Source organism: Cibotium barometz, chromosome 5, assembly GCF_041138505.1.
Source record: "Cibotium barometz isolate CiBa-2024 chromosome 5, ASM4113850v1, whole genome shotgun sequence".
In the NCBI taxonomy this organism is placed as follows: domain Eukaryota; kingdom Viridiplantae; phylum Streptophyta; class Polypodiopsida; order Cyatheales; family Cibotiaceae; genus Cibotium; species Cibotium barometz.
Window position 1 is genome coordinate 9,070,949 of NC_141050.1, and position 22,227 is coordinate 9,093,175.

General features: G+C 42.1%; 2 protein-coding genes across 6 annotated transcripts; both read right to left on the reverse strand.

The window, feature by feature from the left end:
• Window positions 1-3,770: 3,770 nt before the first annotated feature.
• On the reverse strand, window positions 3,771-18,527 carry LOC147638026 (uncharacterized). 4 transcript variants are annotated; one of them, XM_086797647.1, is made up of 3 exons: window positions 18,462-18,527; window positions 4,835-4,910; window positions 3,771-4,747 (listed from the first exon to the last, which is right to left on the reverse strand). In XM_086797647.1, exons 1-3 carry the CDS (start codon window positions 18,522-18,524, stop codon window positions 4,593-4,595), a joined length of 294 nt encoding a protein of 97 aa, XP_086653773.1. In that variant the 5' UTR covers window positions 18,525-18,527; the 3' UTR covers window positions 3,771-4,592. The 4 variants fall into 4 exon arrangements, with proteins under 4 accessions (XP_086653773.1, XP_086653764.1, XP_086653784.1 ...); XM_086797638.1 differs by lacking the exon at window positions 18,462-18,527 and adding an exon at window positions 10,855-17,784; XM_086797658.1 differs by lacking the exon at window positions 18,462-18,527 and adding an exon at window positions 10,046-15,005.
• On the reverse strand, window positions 18,128-20,689 carry LOC147638027 (protein FLX-like 1). 2 transcript variants are annotated; one of them, XM_086797613.1, is made up of 6 exons: window positions 20,550-20,689; window positions 19,239-19,800; window positions 18,977-19,116; window positions 18,814-18,899; window positions 18,626-18,736; window positions 18,128-18,530 (listed from the first exon to the last, which is right to left on the reverse strand). In XM_086797613.1, the coding sequence occupies exons 2-5, from the start codon at window positions 19,790-19,792 to the stop codon at window positions 18,641-18,643; spliced, it is 876 nt and encodes a 291-aa protein (XP_086653739.1). In that variant the 5' UTR covers window positions 19,793-19,800; window positions 20,550-20,689; the 3' UTR covers window positions 18,128-18,530; window positions 18,626-18,640. The 2 variants fall into 2 exon arrangements, with proteins under 2 accessions (XP_086653739.1, XP_086653733.1); XM_086797607.1 differs by having other exon boundaries at window positions 18,128-18,533; window positions 20,550-20,679.
• Between the last annotated feature and the right edge of the window lie 1,538 nt (window positions 20,690-22,227).

Genomic DNA, 22,227 nt, shown 5'->3' on the forward strand with positions numbered 1-22,227 from the left:
AATCCCTAGTCTACTGACTTAGCCCATAAGGGACTGAATGATCACAATGAACCCAGCCAATGGCTATCTATAAGCCTTTGAAGGACTTGTGGATTGGCCAACTTGCTATCGGTCGGACACAAAAGCACCTTCCTACAGCTAACACCATAATAAATCCCTCTTCTACTGGCCGACAAGACCCATTGCCTTCCATGCCCTAAATAGCTTCTACAGCTCCATAATCTGGTCCAAATTTTGGTCTTTATTTGTTGCCCCTTGTGGGATTAGCATGTACATGACTTGTGCATAGTGTTTTCCCATGCAATGAAAATCTAAGTAAGATTGCTCTCCTATTAGGATTCATACAAGCAAACGATAAGTTTTTTATAGATTGTTATTGGAAATAACCACCTAAGTCATAAAAGAAGGCATGTCATATCACATGTCATAAATTAGAGCCAAACATCATGTAAATTACCATACATCTAAAGTTACTTTATAGGCTAAATGTGGCAAATCTTCATTCTTAAAAGAATATAGAAAGACCAAATAAAGTTGAAATTTACCATAGAAAGCTTTCCTAGTTTCATAGAAGGTTGTCTAAATTACATGCGATAAACCCAATCCCTTCATTTCCTCAATCTAGTTTCTCAATATACACTAGGCTTAGTCTCTCACAACTATTGTCTCTCATGCTTCCTTCCACTCAATTCAAGGACTTCAAGAAAGAGGGTTATCTTTTAGCTCAGGAAGAAGCTCTATGTAAGCTTTTCAATATTCCATAAGACTCCAGTCACATCCATAGAGAGATCTCTTTTATCGACTCAACCAGCGAAGGCTCATTAAAGAGCTTCAAGACTCCCAAACTAAATAGCACTTGCAGATCAATGAGAGCATACCACAATGAAGGGCAACAAGAATTGACAACGAGAGGGTGAGAGAGAGAAAGACTCAAGCATGTAGAAGTCATTGGCTTATACGAAAAGTGATAGGTTTGAGGATACTCCCCACTTGTTGTTAGCCTATAATCCACTTATACCTTAGTTTTTCCCTCATTCTATTAGTCACTTATACTAATGAGCAAATCTGTGAACCGTATGAGACTTGTGGATCGTCCAGCTACCTTCCACCAGACAGTAGAGGAGTGTTGGTAAACATCATTCCCTTCTAGAATGCATCCATTTCCTTGGATGTGGACATTAGGACAACGTCTAACCACTCTTGGCACTCGTACTCCTCATGTTGATGTTGCTACTTTGGATTAGTAATGCTTGTGAGGAAGTTAATTTGGAGTTGGCAATCAAAAACCATCTCTCCTACCAAGGGATCACGCATATCATATAGGTCTCACAGTGAAACGTATCATTGCCTTTTTCATTTCTTTCTTTTAGGTAAGTGAGCAACCATCAAGACGAAATTGAGTCTTGTTGAATTCTCTCTTGGAGCTTGTAAATTCCTAAAGACACATCAAAGTTGTGGTCCAAGAGCATGGGAATCTCGGGTGGATTACTATGGCCATAATGTCATCCTGCATCTCCCTGGTGCCTTGTCTGGTGCCTTGTAGTGGCCTGCATGAAATAGGGCAAAATGGGAGTATTCCAAAAGGCCATTGTTGGAGGGATCCCAAGCATGTCAGCACGCACTTGTACATTGATCTCCTCTGCATGCTATGCAGCCTAGGCCAGACCTTGCACACCCCCTAAGTCTGCAAAACGTGACAGAATGCCAGGGAGAGGTTGAAGCCCTAGATCGACTGAATGGCAAAAAAAAAACCAAGACTCTGCATAGCACAGAATCCCTTGCTTGGCAAATCCACAGCTACAGAAGATGGAAACCCTCTGCAACATGCAGCAAAACTAAGATTAAGATTGGATTAGGGCCGTGGTTTAGCTGGCCCCGTGTGACCTTCGCAGTTATGAAGCCAGGCTTTGACAGACATCTACGAAAGAAACTCCCATAGCTGAACCTTGACTATTTGCAGGGCTAAACTTTTACCTTCATCGCCATTATCGCTACACAAAGTCACCTACGACTCACGAGGCTTTTGCTTCATGCCATAGCTCTTTCTTGTGTCGAAGTGGGCACAGTTTCATCTGTAATAGCCTGTTCCCCCGTACCCAAGAAACTGTGCTCAAAGCATTCAACGATCCTGTAATAGGGAATATCCTATGCGTCTCCACGATTAATTGTTAAGGTAATCATGACGAAATGGCCCAGTTTATGTGCCAAACCTATAGCCTAGTTGTTAGTTTTTGGGATGACCAAGTTTCATTTCATATGCTTAACTAAGTTAACAGTGACTAGTTAACAATGCCCTGGAAAAAGTACCAATGTGTAGGGGAAAGTTAACTCCCTCCCCATAGCCACCATTAACGAAGAGCTAGAAATAGACGCTCAAAAATCAGAAATAAGCCCAATAAACAAAATGAATATCTTAAACAAGTTGCCAGCAAAATGAACAAAATGAATATCTAGAACAAGTTGCCAACAAATTGACAAGCAAGTTGTTCACAGATTATTCTCCACTCAAGCACAGTAAATGAACAGCATTATGACAGTTAAAATATTGGGCAAGACACGCCAACTTTCACAATAGCACGACAAATAAAGAGGCCACCATACTACTAGCCATGATGCAAACAGAAATGTCGAGCACGGGCTACAGCCAGCCACGCATCCTTGAGTAGGATGGTGGACAACCTTTTTAAGGCTTTAAAATTGAAATTTAAAGTTCGGAGCTAATGCTACCAATCGGTTATGCACTATATCGTTTGACATCCGCATAATGGTGAGGAAGACATCAACAACAAAGTTGTTTGATAAGAGAGGAATGCTACAGGGGAGGGGTAGCATAGATAGAAATGGGAGAGTTTAATCGGAGTGTGAAGACGTAAAATGGAGAGGGGGCTTTGAATAAGCAGGGATTGGGTGTGTAAATGTGTGTATATGTGTGTGTTAGGTAGGGGATAGGGGCGGTATGTGAGGGGGTGGATGGGTGGGGTTAGATGGTTAGAGGGTATGGGGGGTTTGGTTCGTGAGTAAATAGGAATAGGAAGGTGTGGGTGAGAGAGAGGGAGACAACGCGAGTGATGAGAGGATGAGAGAGAGAGAGAGATGGCGTAAGTTGTGAATACTCTAGCAGAAACCACTTGCAAAGGTGTTGATCTTGTTCCTCCTGTAGGATCTTACAGGAGACGGGAGACGGAGATGGAATATGAGTCGAAGGTTGTTAGGGAGAGAAGAGAAGCCACTACTACTGGACTACATGGTCAACAACTTCCTGTTCTACCTCACTCATGTGAGTAGGTCATAAAAACTTGCAGACATGGGGATTGTTGTTAAATAATCAATCTTTTGATGCCATTCTATTCATCTAATTATGTTCTCAAGTGGAACTTCGAGTTAACTTTGATGCCATATTATTCATCTAATTGTATTCTCAAGTGGAACTTGGGGTAAACTTCAAGATACGAGCATATGGGGCACATAGGCTTCACAATTTTTTAGGAGGAGTGTTTGCGATCACCTATACAAGTCTCGCAGTGTAAACACAGTGGCAACAACCTCCACAAAGTTTTGAAAACATTTAAAAACCACGACATAGGGATCTCTAAGCCTGGCAAGCTACGTGAGTACATGCAGAAACTTCACTCAGAACTTCCATTACAAAGAAACAGAGAATAGTAGCAAGGTCTCAAAATGGCAAACAGATCAGCCCCCTTTAAAGGTTTTTTCAAGAGGAATGGCAAAGCATGCACTCTTAGACCTAGAAGACTGTAGAAAGAAAAAGATTGAAGAATGTCATGATAAACCATTGAAGTCTATTGTTGGCCATACGGGTACATTATAGATATCGATGATCACTGGGGGCCTTAATTCTCACGTGAATAATATGCAAATAGGGAGGGAGGGAGGACATACCCATGGACACTGTTGTGGATGGGTGGGTTTGCCCAAGAAGAGCAATGTACACACAATACTACATGGGCAATGGTATTTATGGTACTTTGCATAACCACCTCAGGGAGAGTGATGTTGACCATGTTTCTGTTGTTGAATGTCATTTGCCATGGATGAGAAACAATCAAAGAAGTTAAGATGAGAAAAAATCAAGGCTAATGTAGCTAAGAGTTGACCCCTTGGCTGACAACTGCCTAGGACCCTGGACCTGCAATTCGACGCACAGAGAGCTCTTTCACTGACTGCACAATTGTCCCTTCTCCTTGCCTGGGGTGGTCTCACTGTCTTTCTTGTTGGTACTGAAAGGCTTTCTCATGGGCAATGGTATTTATGGTACTTTGCATAACCACCTCAGGGAGAGAGGGATGTTGACCATGTTTCTGTTGTTGAATGTCATTTGCCATGGATGAGAAACAATCAAAGCAGTTAAGATGAGAAAAAGTCAAGGCTTATGTAGCTAAGAGTTGACCCCTTGGCTCAGACAACTGGCTAGGACCTTGGCCCTGCGATTCGACGCACAGAGAGCTCTTTCACTGTCGGCACAATTGTCCCTTCCTGCCTGGGGTGGTCTCACCGTCTTTCTAGTTAGTAGTGGAAAGCCTTCTCTTGCCTCGGGTGTTCTCACCGTCTATCTTGTTGGTAGTGGAAGGCCTTCACATGGGGTGGTGCGCACTTGTTTCTTGTTTGTAGAGAGGTTCTGCACCTTGTGGTGCTCTACTTTCTTGTTTGTAGAGGGTTTCTGCTCCTTCCAAAGTGTGGACTGAAACGCATGTCCCATCTTGGTCAAAGCAGACTGTTCTCTTGGTTCCTGAAAATAGAAAAATTCTTCAAAAACAGTAATTTAAGCATTTGATAAAAACTTTTCCCCAAAGAATACAAGAGCTGGAGGCTTCACCTGGTCTCCAATTAGGAACCACTGCTTGGCGATTATTGAGAGTTCGACGAGATTGCCCCACTGGGGCAAAAGAGCACTGCAACAGTGAAGAAAAAAACAATCACTCAGTTTAATCATTCTCTAAATACAGGCAACATAACTTCAAGAACAACCAACTAGACAGTAGAGCTTTATAAACAAATGAAACAACTACCAATAGATCAAGTCATGTGTTAAGTACAACTGGGGTGAACTGTATGTAAGCTAACACTAACTAGAAGGTAAGATTATTACAAAGAGATAATGATTACAGACAATCTGTCTCACTAGATAATGCTTTAAAGAGTTGATATTCCAGCTGTGACCATGAGACCATGGCTTTGGGCCATATGTTGAGGGTGATGGAAAGTTTATACTGGCCTCCCATTGCTGTTTTTATTTCCCAATGGAACCACTCAAGCTAGATATTTCTTCAATCTAAGTAATTATCTCTTTGAAATCGCTGCGGACTGACATGACGGGACGTATAGCAAGCTTCACCCTCCTCGAGCTATTGCATCCATTACAAGCACAACACAAATTGACTCCAGTGGTTGTTACATCTAATGGCTTTCTCATACAAATGCTTTGAACAACGGTATTGTTTACAAGCATACTTTTGGGCACCCCAACGCACTACAGGCTCCAACAATTTTGGCCAAAACAAATGGACTCCATTTACTAAGACCAGTGAGAAATCCACACAGGAGAAATGGCATTGGGCTTGCTTCAAAGACTGAATAGCAACAAGCAAATGATTGTTACATCTAATGGCTCTCATACAAATGCTTTGAACAACGGTATTGTTTACAAGCATACTTTTGGGCACCACAGCACACTACAGGCTCCAACAATTTTGGCCAAAACAAATGGACTCCATTTACTAAGACCAGTGAGGCATCCACACAGGAGAAATGGCATTGGGCTTGCTTCAAAAGCTGAATAGCAACAAGCAGCATAGCATCACAACTCGAACATGCCACACCTAAGCTTCAAGATGAGCTTCCTTTTTGACATGAGGGTGAACATGACAAAGCCTCATGACAGGCCATACCAAACCCTTGAGAAGATGCAAAACTTGAGAGACCAAAGAAATTATCACTCACTCATGCTCACTTGACTATAACCACGAACACCTTGACACCAAGCGTACCATTACACCTGAGTAGGGTGTTCAAACAGAATCCACAGGGTACCCTTAGGTTTAAGGGACTGAAAGCAATAAACTCTGCATTGGTTACATCTTCATCACATGACCCTCTCATCAAGCAAGGGCACCTCTATCACATTAGCATTGCACCTATCTAATGAATAAACTATCAAGTACCACTAAGTTCAAGATTGGGAAATTTGCAACAGCCCCAGCTTGAAACAGTACTCTGCACTAAGTAAATGAAGTATTATAGTATCAGAGCAATATGCATCAACATGGCTACACTATGTTGGTGAGCCTTGTTAGCTCACTTCTCTCCACCCTACCCAAGTAAAGTCACGAGTTTGAGACCCTGATACCTCTTAAAAAATAGAACATTTGCTATGTTTAAGGAGATGGTGCTTTCATATATCTCACATGGGAACTAGCCTTAGATTAATAACCTTATTAGGGCAAAGGTTACTAATTTTAAACTCAAGCTTTGATTATCTTGTTTAGCATGCAATTTTCTATGACTGCAATAATACAGAGAAGCTGCGATTCCTCTCTCCTCACTTGTATGTTCGCCACGATTGATAGCAGCGCCATCTTGGCTTCTCAGTGGTGTTATTTGTTTGTCATGCTCGAGCACACATCTTCAGACAGGTGGCTTTCATCTTTACACGGCATTGAGGCACAGCAGCCTAGGTGCATCTTGGCTCAACCGCACAACACCTCTTAGTGTTTCAGCAGTGCATCTTAAGAGCATCGTGGGCTTATCAACCACAGCCAGCAGAAAACACAACATCATCACAGAACAACGCTTGTAGACGGGACCTTAGAGAGTCACAGCAGAGGAGGTCTAGTAATGGCGCACAGCAAATCACCATCGCAAGTGGCTGCATTTGCAAGTAGCTACTCCTTGAGTGATAAGCATTCCCATTCAAGGTCCAGTCAGATGCAGTAGCGTTCTTTTCTCCTCGAATTTCTTGTAAAGATTCTGAACCTTAGTATCTAAGACTTCTGAAAGAAAACCACACCATAAAGCTCTTTTAGAAGTGGGTCACACGCAGTAAAGTCTTGTTTGTCATGCTCGAGCACACATCTTCAGACAGGTGGCTTTCATCTTTACAAGGCATTGAGGCACAGCAGCCTAGGTGCATCTTGGCTCAACAGCACAACACCTCTTAGTGTTTCAGCAGTGCATCTTAAGATGCATCATGGGCTTATCAACCACAGCCAGCAGAAAACACAATAACATGGCAGAACAAAACTTGTAGAGGGGACCTTAGAGAGTAACAGCAGAGGAGGTCTAGTAATGGCGCACAGCAAATCATCGCACTTTGTAGATTTTGTTCTCAGTCTGAAAAAGATACATATCCACGCATATTTGTTCCTCTCACAATTGGGAATACTCTTCTTGCAAGTCTCATGGCACGTGAGAGCAAATCGTGCTGTTCTTCAAGACGACAAGCTTGAGGGGCGTAACTATTCCCTATGGTCTTTTATGCTCAAGAATATCTTGATTGGTTAAGACTTTTGGGGGATCTTGGTGGTGGAGATGAAGCAAGGTGATACATCCCAACAGGCCTAGGGCTAGGGCTAGCGACATGGACTAAACCAGGCTGGATTAGGGCTTAGCCAGGGCGTGGAGACCCAGAGGGCTCACGCCCTGGGCTAAGGGCCCAGGGCTAATAATGGCTAAAAGCTTATAGGTAAACAAGGGCCAATAATAGCCGGATTGTTGCTATATAAGTGGCACCATTGGTGCATGCTGGACAGCAGCTTTAAAGCGCACAAAAGCTGTATTTTTTTCCTTGTGATGGTCTTGGGAGCCTGCAAGATAAGCGTGTAGTGGAACTGTGGACTGTGGTTTGTAGTCCTGGAATTCACCATGAGCGGTGAGGAACCTCTCAACAGAGGAACAGCAGCGAGCAAATAGACGGGGCAGCCACAAAGGGCCAGTAATAGCCGGATTGTTGCTATATAAGTGTACCCTTGGTGCATGCTGGACAGCAGCTTTAAAGCGCACAAAAGCTATACTTTTTTCCTTGTGATGGTCTTGGGAGCCTGCAAGATAAGTGTGTAGTGGACTTTGGTTTGTAGTCCTGGAATTCACCATGAGCGGTGAGGAACCTCTCAACAGAGGACCAGCAGCGAGCATAGACGGGCTCATGTGAGATGGGGGCAGCCACAAAGGGCGAACAGCAGAGGGATAAGGACTGATGTGCACACAAGAAGACGGGCAGTGGGGCAGCCATGGTGCAGTGTCGAGGGAGGCACGTTAGCGTTAGGGTGGCATGGGGTCAGTCCCTAGCCAACCCTAGGACCAGCCATGTGGCCCCAAAGCCGCTCAGCCAAGGCAAGGGCAGCCATGAGGGGTCTACCCAAAGCCGCCAGCCCAGCCCAGCTAAGAGCATCAAGCCAAGGGGCCAACTAAGGCAGAGGCCACTCAGTAGAAGGCACAAGAAGCCGTGTAGGCTGCACAATAGTGCAACAACATAGCGCGCAGGGTGCCAAGGCAAAACGGTGATAAGAACATACCACGTTTTACCATGAGCCCTTTCTTGTTATCCGGATAGCCACTAGGTGGCAAGTGGCAGGCGGCAGGCAGTCTTGTCAGACATTGGCATAACCCACGACAGGGTGCCAAGTTAAGCAGTCTTGTGGTGATGGTCATTATCCAACATGAGTAGGCCAAAATTTCTCAATGGCTTATAGACAACCAGTAGAGCTGACTATAGAAGCCATGGAGAAGGATTGGGGTGTCAACATGGTGATACCTTTCAACCCTTGACTTTTCATGGATTAGAATTACCCTCTAATTGACCTAAGGTTTGAACTTGGTGTTCAAAGAGAAATTTGATTGCTTCAAGGGTGGGTTGTAGGGAGGAAAGTTGACCAACCACCTATGATCATGCTTAACGGGGGTCTCTCTCTCTCTCTCTCTCTCTCTCTCTCTCTCTCTCTCTCTCATACATACATACATACATACATACATATGTATGTATGTATGTATATGTATATGTATATGTATATGTATATGTATATGTATATGTATATGTATACATAGAGAGAGAGAGAGAGAGATCTTAATGCTCTATATTTTCCTGGTGCCAGAACTTATGAAACAACCAAAACGTGCTGACATGGCAGGCTGCGTAAGGCAATCCAGGAAGTGCCTAGGAAATGGGGGTTCATTATTTGGAAAGTATACAGAGAAATTTCTGGCATCCAAAGAGTGTTTACATGGGATGGCTCCCACTCCCAACTTATTACCAGTGTGGGTCTGAACGATTTGTTCACCAAATCGATGGTTCAGAAAAAAAAATCAAGGTCTGATGTGGAAAAGTGCAGTGGGATTTATCATATACATGCTGTCGATCTACCCTTTACCAAGCTCACACACAGGTTTCCCAGTTCTCAATTAAACAACAGCATTCAGTCCCCCCAGCATTATTGCTGGTCAAGAAAGAACAAAAACATGGACAAGATGGGTGCAGCCGACAGCATTTAGCCCATTATGCAAGCCAACTGGTAATCACAGCCCAAAACTGCACTGCTAGATCTATAAAATCCCTCATTGTTGGCATACACCTGGGCAGCAACCAGCCATTTGAAAGCAGAAGAGGTGAGAACGGAAGTTCCTCTCTTCATTGTAGAGTTCGCTGTTGTCATCTCACATCCTGCCTTGTGCAGCTGAATGGAGCTGTTCATGACCCCTTAGTTTCCACAAAATACATGATAGTGATTTGGTATTTTCTGTGTTTAAGTAGTCTGTCTAAGGTCCACTGTTTAGTCTCATGAAAAAAGCTACGCGAGTTCCCAGTGTAAACAAGGAGCCAAAACAACTTGATAGCGGACATATCATCTCAAAAGAACCACTCCATCCTGCCTTGTAACACAAACTTTATTACAAGGCCCTCCCACCTCTGACTAACTTAATCATAAAAGATTAACTCGCAGAGCAACAAAGAATTGATATTCAAGGACTATTGACATCCCAACATATAATCGAATAATAAGCGTGTACATCTAGAATTTACATTCAAATTCGATACCTCTTTAAAGCACTGCAGTTGACTTCCAAGAGTTTTCCAGAAACTCAACAACAAGTACATCTCAACCTGTTCTCAAAAGAACTGAGTAAAGAATTCGGAAATGCTAGCTGGCTTTCAAGCAAAATTGGTATAAGCGACACATTATTAGGTCATAAGCTTGAATAGAGTCTTTCTATTACATCCCTACCACAACTCCTAATCAGCTTCTGGCCATGAGCTACATATTGGGCAGACCTACCACCTGAAACTGTGAGAAGAAGTCTAAGAACAAGCCTCAAAAGTTACAAAATCTTCACTGTGATGTCTGGAATATAAATAGGTGGTAAATTTAATGGAGTCAAGCTCGAACAATCTGGACCTACCTCGCAGCACTCATACTAGTAACAAAGAAGAATACAACATTAATGCTTGCATAGGTGTTATATGAACAATCTGGAACTTACCTCGCAGCACTCAGACTGGTAACAAAGAAGAACACAGACTAACCATTAAGCTCAAACAATCTGGAACTACCCCACGGCACTCAGACTAGTAACAAAGAAGAACACAGAGACTGACCATAAAGCTTGAACAATCTGGATCTACCTCGCAGCACTCAGACTAGAAACAAAGAAGAATACAGCGCCACTGACAATTATGCTTGCATAGGTGTTATATGAAAGCTTTAACCTCTTACTAGGGACCAGCAGGCTACTGGAATTCCCAGAACTATACATTAGCGCTTCCTTGAACAACACGAACATGTCGATTTACATTTTTTCCGACGTTATTACAGACTATTAGTACATGGTAACAGAAAGGAACCTTACATGATAGATTGTGCACCTTCCAGCTCCAAAACTTTCCATAGCTCCATAAGGCCGCACCATGGCATGTACAATTTGAACTTGGATGCCAACCCTCAGAACAATAAACTGATAACAAAAATAAAACATAGAGCTCTGGCAGCCACGGATAAAAGCCTAACTTGCCAGCTGGAGCAGTGGATAAAATGACAGCCATAGTCTCAACTAAGACGAAACCGTTACACAAGTGTCCAGGGAATAGGGAGGTGCAACCTAAACAGAGACAACAGAAGCAAAAATTCAAAGCACAGCTGCTATCCTTACACAAAATAATTGGAATGGGTAATGAAGATGAAGTGAAACTCATCAGAGAGAAAAACACAACAAAGGAGGCAATCCCCCACTTGAGGCTCACAAAAGGTTCAAAAGCAAAAGGTAGAGCAGCAAGCTCTTAGAGGTGGCGTTGATATTAACCAAGAGAATGACACAACAATTCTATCCTCACACACACAAATTCAAAAAGGAAGCTTGGGCAATCGAGGTGAAGCTAACTAAAAAAGATCGGAGAAGAAACCCATGGAGAGAAGCTCACAAAATGTTTAAAAGGTAAAAGCAGCAAGCTGACCCTCAAGAACAAAGGAAATGACACCACAAGGGTACTCAAGTATGACTGATGGCGAGAACATGGGCTTTGTTTTCAACTGGCTCTGCATGCTAGGAACACACAGCTAAGAACAACAAGGATTGCTCAATAAGAACAAGCAAGACTACATAAACATCCTCCTCAGGTCTGAACAGATGGCAGGGAAAAATACCGAGACCAGTAAAGGCATTGGCAAATCCCTGTGGCTATTAATGCAGTTTAGCCTAGTTTAATTGAAGACCTTGCAGAGAAACCGAAGTAGGTATACCAGTGATTAATAGCCAAACTAATATCTGCTATCCGCAAGGAGAAAACTCTTATTCAGCTAGTGGATTTAAGAATAAAAAGAAGGCTATAATTGTGGATGAGGAAAAGCTCTTGGAAGGACCCACAAATTTTTTTTAATCAGTCAAATTATCCAACAATGCCAGCCTCCTACTGGTGCAAAGTTCATGCCATTCAACTCCTCTGTTGATGACCATGTAAATAAAGGAGTCCTTTGATGACATAAAATTTTCACTGAATAAACCTTTTATTTCAGCCTATGACCTGCAAATTTTCACTAACACAGAACACCTAATGACATGTATGAATTGTTTGAATACTCTAAACTACCTATTACACTAATGACAAGAATGCCGGATATTGTACCGTGAAGATGTGCATACTTGGCCGCAGCCAGGCAGCCAAACAATATTGTACCCTAAAGATGTGCTTACTTTAAGATCTTTTAATCCAACCTATGAACTGCAAATTTCCACTTACAAGAACTGTTTGATTAATCGAAAAGACCCAGTAAACCTAGTGACTTACAAGAATTGTTTGAATAATCTAAACTACTAATGACAAAAATGTCAGATATTGTACCATAAAGATGTGCATACTTGGCCGCAGCCAGGTAGCCAAACGATATTGTACCATATAGATGTGCTTACTTGGCTACTGCCAGGTAAGCCAAAGATTTGAACCACAAATTCAATTGCTATGGATGACTTCCACTTCATTTGGTGTAAAATAACGGGAAAAAGGAAATAATGAGGCACGCCCAGCATAAAAACAGAATGCTAATTCAAACAGAGAGCTTAAAGTATCAAAGGCCCCACCAGCAGTGCAGAGTTTGATTATTTCAGGTCTGATAAAAGCTTGCCTGCATACAATACAAGCAAACAGTCTCCAAAATGGTTCAAACACATAAGCATGGTTTGCACAATAAAGTGAATATTCGGCCCCCGATACCTTGACCATATCAGAATATCTGTTTGCTCACTTTGTAGCACCATGTTACCTTCTTAGTTTAAAGAACACCCAGGTCTTACAATTACAACTACCAGATGCCCTGTAAATGCTGTTGCTCGTCCTAGTACAGGCACTAGAGATTGCCACTACAGGTAAAGACTACTAAATTTCCCACAAGAAGACCAGCATAATAATGTGATAAAAACTGCTTACTAGATAACTGTCAGACTTGCGAAGCACTACATCACTGCAAGAATACGATTATCACTCTGCAACCCATAACATGTGTCTTTCAATGCAAACACAAGACTCAACTTCACATGCTACTAGGAATCCAAATTCTCTGATCTTCGACCCATAAAGAGGTTTTGATTAATCCAATTCTAGCACATGCAGATCTTTAGGCAGGCAATCAGATTCCGTTTTGAGGGATCATCAGTTACATCCATGGATAACTCCATTTAAGCTCACTAGTTCCACACTCCATGGACCAGCTCACACTATATTCTGAACACAATCTCCTAAACTCGAACTTCAGTTTCTTTTCTTTCCTCTCTATGAGCACCACTTGCTAGAATATCTACTCACACGTAAGCACCGGCACAAATTTTACAAGCCCTTGCACCAACTCCTCTTTTTTGCAAGTTTAACAGACTCTAACGATTCTCTGAACAGAAGTTCAGGCCTTCCACTTGCGGAACCTAATCTTCACTGCAAAATTCCTTCGTCACTTAATTAATCTCTTCCTTAAATGTTCAAAAACATGACGGACAAATGCATTCTAGCTTCTTAATTCGTCTCCACACAACAAGCAGGAACTCAAATGAATTATGAAGAAAAGACCTAAATTAGGGTATATAGATGATGAACAATTCTCAATGCTGCATGTAAGGGTGAGTGACCAATAAATGAATGATAACCTTACATACAGCAGGACATTGGACCTCCAGGACATATCCTATTATATACCCTACATTCTCTTCTTATACATCCACACAAATGCATACACACTTAAACTAGGGCTTATAGATGATGAACAATTCTCAATGTTGCACGTAAGGGCAAGTGACCAATAAATGAACATACAACAGGACATCGGACCTCCAGGACATCCTATTACATGCCCTACATTCTCTTCTTATACATATACCTAGATGAATCCAAGAACATGCCCAAATTCACCTTTTAGGAACGTGCATGTTACATACTCATGGTAGTCAACCCACAAGACTATATAACTATCAACTCCATTATGCATAGTATGGACTAGATACTACGACATCCCCACTAACGTCATCAGTGCGCAATAGTGGGTGTAGAACTCTGTATCAAGATACGCTCTCACACGCACTCCACACACACACACACACACACACACACACATAAGAGCATATATTCACACAAAGCCCTTCGTACTGAGTTTCTATCAAACCTCCGGAGATGCAGGGCAAACTCAGCCATAGTGAAGCCTAGCACTAAGGGGAATCCACACAAATGCATACATACTTAAATACATGCATATATTAGGAACAGTACATTTTCTTGCTTAGATGCTAACAGTATAATGGATAATTTCAAGAAATAGGCTCAAGTTCATACGATTTGATCATTGAATCATCGAGATGAAGCATAAATTTTGATCTCGAAGTTGGAAACCTTTTAAAAAAGGGTTCCAAATGGTTCACAGATAGTACTGTACTGTACGCACTAGGGGGTCGTATGAAAGTCCTGATTATGATAAGTACAGTAGAAACACTACCTTTTCTACAAGCTCATTGCTCAGATAGATACACTTACGAAGTAAACTCAAGAAATACAGAACTTAACCCTGTAGATACTTGTTTATACCCACAAGAATATCTTAATTCAGGACAGACAGTGCGATACTTACTGTGCGCAACAGGGGGTTATTAAGCAAGCAAATATGGATCTGGCCACACCCCACTATGTGTACAATAATCCCTCATAATATCTACATACTGCATTCTTGTAATAATACTAGATACTACATTCTTGTAATCAAAGGGTCAGAATCATCGTTCTCCCTTGAGCCATGAGAAAACCAAGCAGCAAAGAAAAAACGGATATCCTTCAAATCCAGATTGCCTGCCAATATTGAAAAGCTTCAAGCTTAGAAAAAGATATCAGATTAGCTTGAAACAAAAACTACACAAGTGTACTGATATGGCCAGCATGAGACACCAGTATAGGTGAGTCACATGATCATGACTAAACGTAATCTTGTAGCCATAATATCTGCATCCTTGAAGGCTATTGTAGATGTTAGACCTACCTCAACTACTTGGACAATGTAGCGACGTTGCCAAATCTGCATCTTTTTCCCTGAACAAGATGCCTTATAGAAATTCAAACCAGTAAAGTTGTTTTTTAAGCGCCTACATGGCCTACCTCCATGCGTAGTCTCATGGAATAGACTCGAGTGAGAAGTTAAGAGCAGATGAAGCTATATTGCTAACTCAATTTACTAGAGGCTCTTGCATCCATTATCTTGATTAACAAACATTTCCGCTTCATACAGTAAAGCTACTGCAACCACGTCTCCATTGATAGAGAAGATCTTGAAGACAAGGAATCCAGCTGCCTTTACTCACCAACTTTAATAAACATTTACTGCCAGGCTTCCCTTGTGCCAAGCAGAGGCACACACCAAATAATACTTGACTAGCTGGAATAATAAAGTTATAATCCAAGTATGTACAAAATAAAAACCTACAAAACGATCAAAGCTACAAGCTAAAAGTCCAGCTCTACCAAATATTATTCCTTCACATATTTAAACGAATCAGTGCACTTCAATTGATGTCTAAGGAGCTTTTTCTATGCTTGAAGACAATGCTACTTAACCTGGCATACAGCTCTATCCATTGAAAACTTTGCTCCAGGCCCAAGGGAACAAATTACCAGCTACCAGAAGACAGGTCCTATTTTCATGAACGAGATGACCACACAATTGAACAATCTAATAGAAGGGTAAACGTAGCCTATCGTAACTGAGATTCTCTTTAGTTCCTTACAATCCTCACACTAAACCTCCACTTCAATCTCCTTTGAAAGAAGGAAGCATGACAATGTGTACAGCCTTTGAGAGTAGCAAACTTCAGCTTAGCTCTTTCTACACCACCTCCACACACATAAATCGGACTCCCACATGTACAAAACTAAGGACAGGCAGGTGTTATTGACCGTTATATTAAGAGAAAAGTGGAAACCCAACATTACTAACTAGCAAAACCATCACTATCCACAAATCTGACATTTGCATAACCACCTCAATTCTATCCACAAATCTCACATTTGCATAACCACCTCAATTCAGCACATCAGACTCCTAACTGTGTGTGTGCTTCACCGTGAAGGAGTGTTGCTGACAGCTAAGAAAACTAGAAAGGCCATCTAAAATCAGGCACAAGCCACTACTGGGACAAGATATTAAAAAAGCCCCTCCATATTGAAATACGAGGCAACATGGAATAGAACCCTACAGACTTTTCAAAGCACCATGCAATATAAAGTATGGCTTCCAGCTGAGTTAGCAGCAAATTAACCCCAAATTTCAAGCATTGCACTCGAAAGTTTACGTATATATAATATTTAAATGAAACAAGCACATCAAAACCATAGTCTAATGAACACATCAAACACAAGAATTGGACAGCATTCGCAAACATTCCAAGGTCTCTTCCTTGGCTCACCGCCACTCTGAGATGGTAGCCAGGATAAACAAAAAACAAATGAAAACTCAAAATGTCAATACTGAGATCAAAATACATTGGCAACCTAAGCAAAAGTACTCTACATATGCCAATGAGGTGATAGCTCGAGTGGTGAAGGTGTTTGCCTAGGACAAAGAGGTCCTAGGTTCAAAACCCCCCTTCGTGCTTCCTCGGCAGCATCGCCTCTAGGCAGATAATTAAGCTCCTATGGGCAGAGGCGCCTACGGGCAGTGAAAAATCGGTAAATATATGAGGATCCTGAAACAAAGGCCAGTCGAAAAAAAAAGTACTCTACAAATGGACAAGTTCTAAAGGCACCTTTTCATCTTTCAAAGAAACCAGACTTAGCTACATAACGTGCAACCCTCCCATCATTAGGTCACATCATGATTCAGCACATACATATAATATAAGGCTGCAAAAAGATTGACCAATAACTACAAAGGGTTTAAAAGGGATTCAGAGATCAGATACTGCAGTAGAGCCATCGCAGTTCTAACAACATTCAGGATCTAAATTGGATTCTTATTACACTATCGCAAGATTGCATCAACGGGACCAGGTTCAAAAAGACCCTTTTGCTAGCATAGCCTCTTAGCATGTCTGATAACTACCCCACTCAGCTTAATCCACTACAAGACCACCTAAATCTCCGCAAACAATCCGCGTGGATTCTGGGAAGTCTTAAGCAATGACACTTGTATATTTATTTGGGAGCTACTACTTTGCCAAACGGAGCTTAATTTTCAACCCAAAAGGACCCCTACTCACTTGTAGCATAGTACTTGAATAATTATGTGACTAATCAAACCAGATTCAGAGAACCCTTAAGACAGTTTAGAGCGGACAATAACTAAACCAGCTTCAACCTCTTAACATGCCTAATGATAGAAGTTAACTTTGAAGGTGAATCCAACCTCGGCTCCACTCAGTTCAAACCACAGCACAACCACCTAGAGCTCACCAAACCTTGTCTCCACTCAGGTCAGTCCACTGCACAACCACCTAAATTGCACCGAACAAATTGATCATCGACTTCGGTCGCATTATCAGCTCAGAAACTGACCATGACATAAACTTCTATGTGCTCCTACTTTGCCAAAAACAAGGCTATGTCTTAAACAGGAAAGACAATTGCCCAGTTTCAACTTGAAGGCCATAGTGCATCAATTCGTGGGCTTACTGGGACCCTTTCAATTCTAGGGCCCGTCTTTCAAGCCTGTAAAAACTCTCGCATTCAAAACCATTCACCTAACAGCTGTGCCCACCACTACGCAGCTTGTCACAAGGTTAAAAAGCTTCTCTGACCTTCACAACCCTCAAATGTCAAGAAAACCAAGTAAAAGCGATGATAACACACACGTGGATGCTCTAAGACGTACATCTGATTTCTACATATAATCGATAAAAAATGACGCAACAAATGACACCCATAAAAATGGGCAAACGTGGTTTGTTATAATCCTTACCCCGAATCTTGTCTCACTGCCTCTTCAGAAGTCTTGCCATTGTAATCCAGATTTAAAAACCTAAATTCTCTCATTAAAAGGTCACACAATGATAAGATTATGTGAAAGAGGCTAATCAGCTCCCTATTCTACCCCCAATACTATCTTTGCATTCACAATAGATCTATTCACAACTTGAAGAACACTCAACACAAGCAAATTGTTACTTGAATCATGACACTGGAAAAAAGTTCTTTGCAGAACAACAAAATAACGTTGTACTTGCGCATACGGAGTATTTAACAATACCAGTTGCCAAGAAAGAACCTTGCATAAAATAGCACGAGGGTGCGACTTGTGACCAAGATGAAAGGCATGCATCTCCTAACAGATTAGGGTGGATAAAAGTTTGTCACTGCACTAAATAGAAATAACACTCGAGCCTACCTTAAAACTAAACCACAGCACTTTGGTATGTTCAGATCTATCATCTGTCATGTTCAAACTTCTACTAACAAAAACTTCTAGAAAGATCCCTTTCATAAGCCTTGGACAAAGATCACACTCCACCTTCTTCACTAGAATCTCATACATCATGCAGACATTTCCACCAAACGACAAGGGCCTAAGCATCGCAACCTGCTGGATATAAAAACCAAAAAAAGAAAGCCATTCAATACACCTCTCACCTGCACACAATTAAACAACCAATTCTACAAAGGCAGGCGTTGCACCTTGAAGGGATGGGCTCAACGACGTACACCTCCCCTCTGCATCTCATAAGTTCCCCAAGTGGGAGCAGCTCCAGCACCAAAAGGTGCACCATTGTCAGCAACTGCGCCAATCTGAAAATTTGCAAACCTACCATCAGACTAAAACTCAAAATCGAGAATGAAACGGTATGCCTGGACCAGTCAAGTACCTGCGTCATGCCATATCCATCTCCATATGCCGGTACTGCTGAGGGGTATCCAGCTTCAGGACCATAAGCTCCTCCATATCCACCAGCTGCAGGCACATTCAAGTTAACTTTGCTACAATACCCGATTCAAATAAACATCCTTTGCATTGAAAACAAGACCTACTCCGGGCTTTCTTCTCAAAGTTTGTCAGCTCAGCCCGCAGCTTCTCCACTTCTCTAGCCATGGACACAAGATTTTTCTCCATGGCAGTCCTCTGCTCAAGAAGCTCTGTGTTTGCCTTTTTCTCAAACTCAAAAGCAGTCCTGTATAGGCAGCAGCACCAAAATTTAAATCAGCAGCAGTAAACTCCTGAAAATTTTATATGCATCATAGCTGATGAGCTGACCTGTAATACCACACTACCTCTATCCAATGCAAACAGTACCTGGCACGTTGAATCTCCTGACGAAATCCATCGATTTCCAACTTCAGAGAAGGAACCTGCTGAGCCTCATTCCGGATCCGATGCATTTCTTGAGTCAGCTGCTGCACCTGTCCGTTCAACTCTTGGCGGCTCCCAATAAGCTTTTGGGCTTCTGCTTGAGCTCTCTGCAATTCTACTTGCAGTGGCTCGAGAGCTCGAAGTTCTGCTTCCATTTTGCCCATCTTCTCAGCCAGTCCTCTAAACTGTTGATCCTTCTCAACCTGGATCCCGCCTAAGACTTGCTGCAACCTCTGCACTTCCTGTTGTGCAGCAGCTAGCTCCTGCCTAAGAGCAACATGAGTGGCGGCGAGCCTTTGGTTTTCAGTCAGAAGCCTCTGTATTTCAGCATGTTGTGTTGCAAGCTTCTCTTCCACCAAGGCCGGTGATGGAGGAAGACCATCCAAGCCAGGCCGCATCCCTGGACCAAAGCCTCCAGGGCCGGCACGCAGACCCCCACCTGCAATAGGACCACGGGCTGGAAGTATGGGGTGAGGAAGACGACCTCTGCCAGCCATTAAAACCCCTGCAAAAAAAAGTCCACCAGCACATTTACACGCCCCCTAGACCTTATCAGGAAAATACAAGCTTTCTTCGAGGGCACTTAATACTTCAAGTGTTATGGCTGTGGTGAACAGATACTCTTGTACACAAGATAAAGGGTGTAAAGAAATACATACAGTTGTGAGAAAATCCAAAAACATCTCGTGAACTAGCCCTCTACTTGTTGGTGTTTGAGGCTAGTGGTAGAAGTACCGACGTCATTTAACAAGGATAAGAATGATATAAATTAAAAGGATACAAGCCCTAGAGGCCAACATCAGCTCTCAAATGTTGAAAAACAAATCTTGCTGCTCAAATTCTCTCAAAGACAACACGAAGCCCCAAAAAAAGTGCACCAAGTATCAAAATTTCCAGTCGGTGCAAGGCTCCAAGTCTGTAGAACAAGAAAAAACATGCATCCTCACCAGAGAGGAACACATGACATGAGGATGGTAGCTCCATAGCAAAGCAGGTACCACATAGTTGCTATGGCACTGAAACCTCCGAAGGGCCGTTACATTAGGCTGAGAGAAAAAACTAAGGACGTTCTGAAACAAAATTACCCGGAATTTTCACACACACACACAAAAACAAGCGAAGGATTTGCAAGACTAGACCTACAAGTGCCCGCTAAACATTATACAACAACTGTTGCAGGAAAAAAGGCTAGGGAAACATCAGAATACAAAAAATCCTGTTCAAGAGACACTAGCTAGCACAAAAGTCACTTACTTGCGCTAGTCAGACGGTGAGCTGGTATGTCTATGGCGAGACCCAAGCTCCGCAGCGGAGAGCGAGCACTAACACACGCAAGAACGACGGCAACCGAATAGAAATGCCCTTTTCTTCTAACCCTAAGTCTCTTCACACTAGCTAATAGTCCTGTTCACCCGTGACCACCCTTTCCGTAACCTTAGTCTGGCATCATCAATCAAATTGATAGAGAAAAAAACACACAAAAAAAGTACCCTTCACCAAGGTGCCCCTCTACAGGAAGGCCCTTTTTCTCTCCACCACACACTCTTTCTTTAGGCAAGAACCCACTTTATTACTTGGTGCAACCTCAACATATGTGCCAACTCCGTAAGGCATCGACTAACTAACGATGCCTTACAAGCTTTAAGTGATGGTGGGGGCACACTTTATGCAAATGCAATTGTCTCCATTCTCCATCCTCACCTTGTGCATTCTTACAATTGTGCCCCCTTCCCCCCCTTCTCACTTTAGGTCTCGCTTTAGGTGGTTAAATATGCTTTTTTGAATCATTGCTCTGAGGTCCATAGTTGCCATAGTAGTTTGGATGTGTTCTACCTTCCGAGGCCGGTCTTTGTCATGGAAAAGGTCATAAGCAAGTCGTTAACAACAAGAAAAGCAAGGTTAGAAGTAGTGGAGTATAATTATGACTTTTCTGAATGTACCACAATAAGAAAATAGTCTTACTCATGATAAGAATTTGGTGGTTATGAGATTTCTATACCCATACAAGTCTCATGCTAAAAAAAGATCTATCATCCATCCAGATCTAGAATTTGGTGCTTATGAAATCTCTATACCCATACAAGTCTCATGCTAAAAAAAGATCTATCGTCCATCCACATCTAGCATATAACATTATGTTCTTGGAAGCTTGGAAAGCCTTAGGCAAGATTGCCCTCACTTTTTGTGAATCTTATATTACTCTTAATCGTGAAGTGAGAGTAGCCTATGTTCAATTTTTTGAGCAAATAATACACATGGACATACATATATTTTGTGATTTGTGTGAGTGCAATCCCAAGATATAATTATGCTTAGACAATGATGGATTGAATCACCTCATCACCATCTCAATTGGCAATAACACATTGCAAAACTAACACTAGGCTCCAAAATGGTGATGCTACAATGGTACACAATGGTGCAATAAAGAAGAACCATCCTATCTAACCTCACCATCAACTACCCCTCCAAATCAACCCCCATCTTTAACATTGGCAATCCCCTTCTATGAAGAAGCCTCCCATGAATTTCAACAAGCCTCACCAAGAAAAAATTCTAGAGTGTCAATGTCAACATCCCCTCTCAATACAGATCAAACATCACCATCAAACCTCACCGATAATAACTATCTTTGAAGCAAGACCCTCGACCATCAAAAGCCCTTCTTTGACATGCAATAAGCAAACTAATGAAACCTGGATCCCTTATTAGAGGGCCATTAAAGAAAGCTAAAAAGTAGTTAAGGAAAGGTAGACATTATAACAGTTGTGGTTGGTTCCCAACTGCTATAAGCATAACATATGGCCAATTATATAAGTATTGGACACACATGCATAATTAAAAAGATTATTGAGCCAGCTTGTGTGTGTGTGTGTGTGTGTGTGAGTGTGTGTGCGCGCACGCGCGCGTGCGTGCGTGCATGTGTGTGTGC

Coding starts and splice junctions, on each gene's coding strand:
- LOC147638026 (XM_086797627.1), bottom strand. CDS start 6,889: ATGCAGCCACTTGCGATGGTGATTTGCTGTGCGCCATTACTAGACCTC. Junction 4,911..6,821: donor CTCTGCTGTGACTCTCTAAG/GTCCCGTCTACA, acceptor TCACTGTTGCAG/TGCTCTTTTGCCCCAGTGGG. Junction 4,748..4,834: donor GGTTCCTAATTGGAGACCAG/GTGAAGCCTCCA, acceptor TTCTATTTTCAG/GAACCAAGAGAACAGTCTGC.
- LOC147638027 (XM_086797613.1), bottom strand. CDS start 19,792: ATGGCTGGCAGAGGTCGTCTTCCTCACCCCATACTTCCAGCCCGTGGT. Junction 19,117..19,238: donor CAGGAGATTCAACGTGCCAG/GTACTGTTTGCA, acceptor CTGCCTATACAG/GACTGCTTTTGAGTTTGAGA. Junction 18,900..18,976: donor CTTTGAGAAGAAAGCCCGGA/GTAGGTCTTGTT, acceptor ATGTGCCTGCAG/CTGGTGGATATGGAGGAGCT.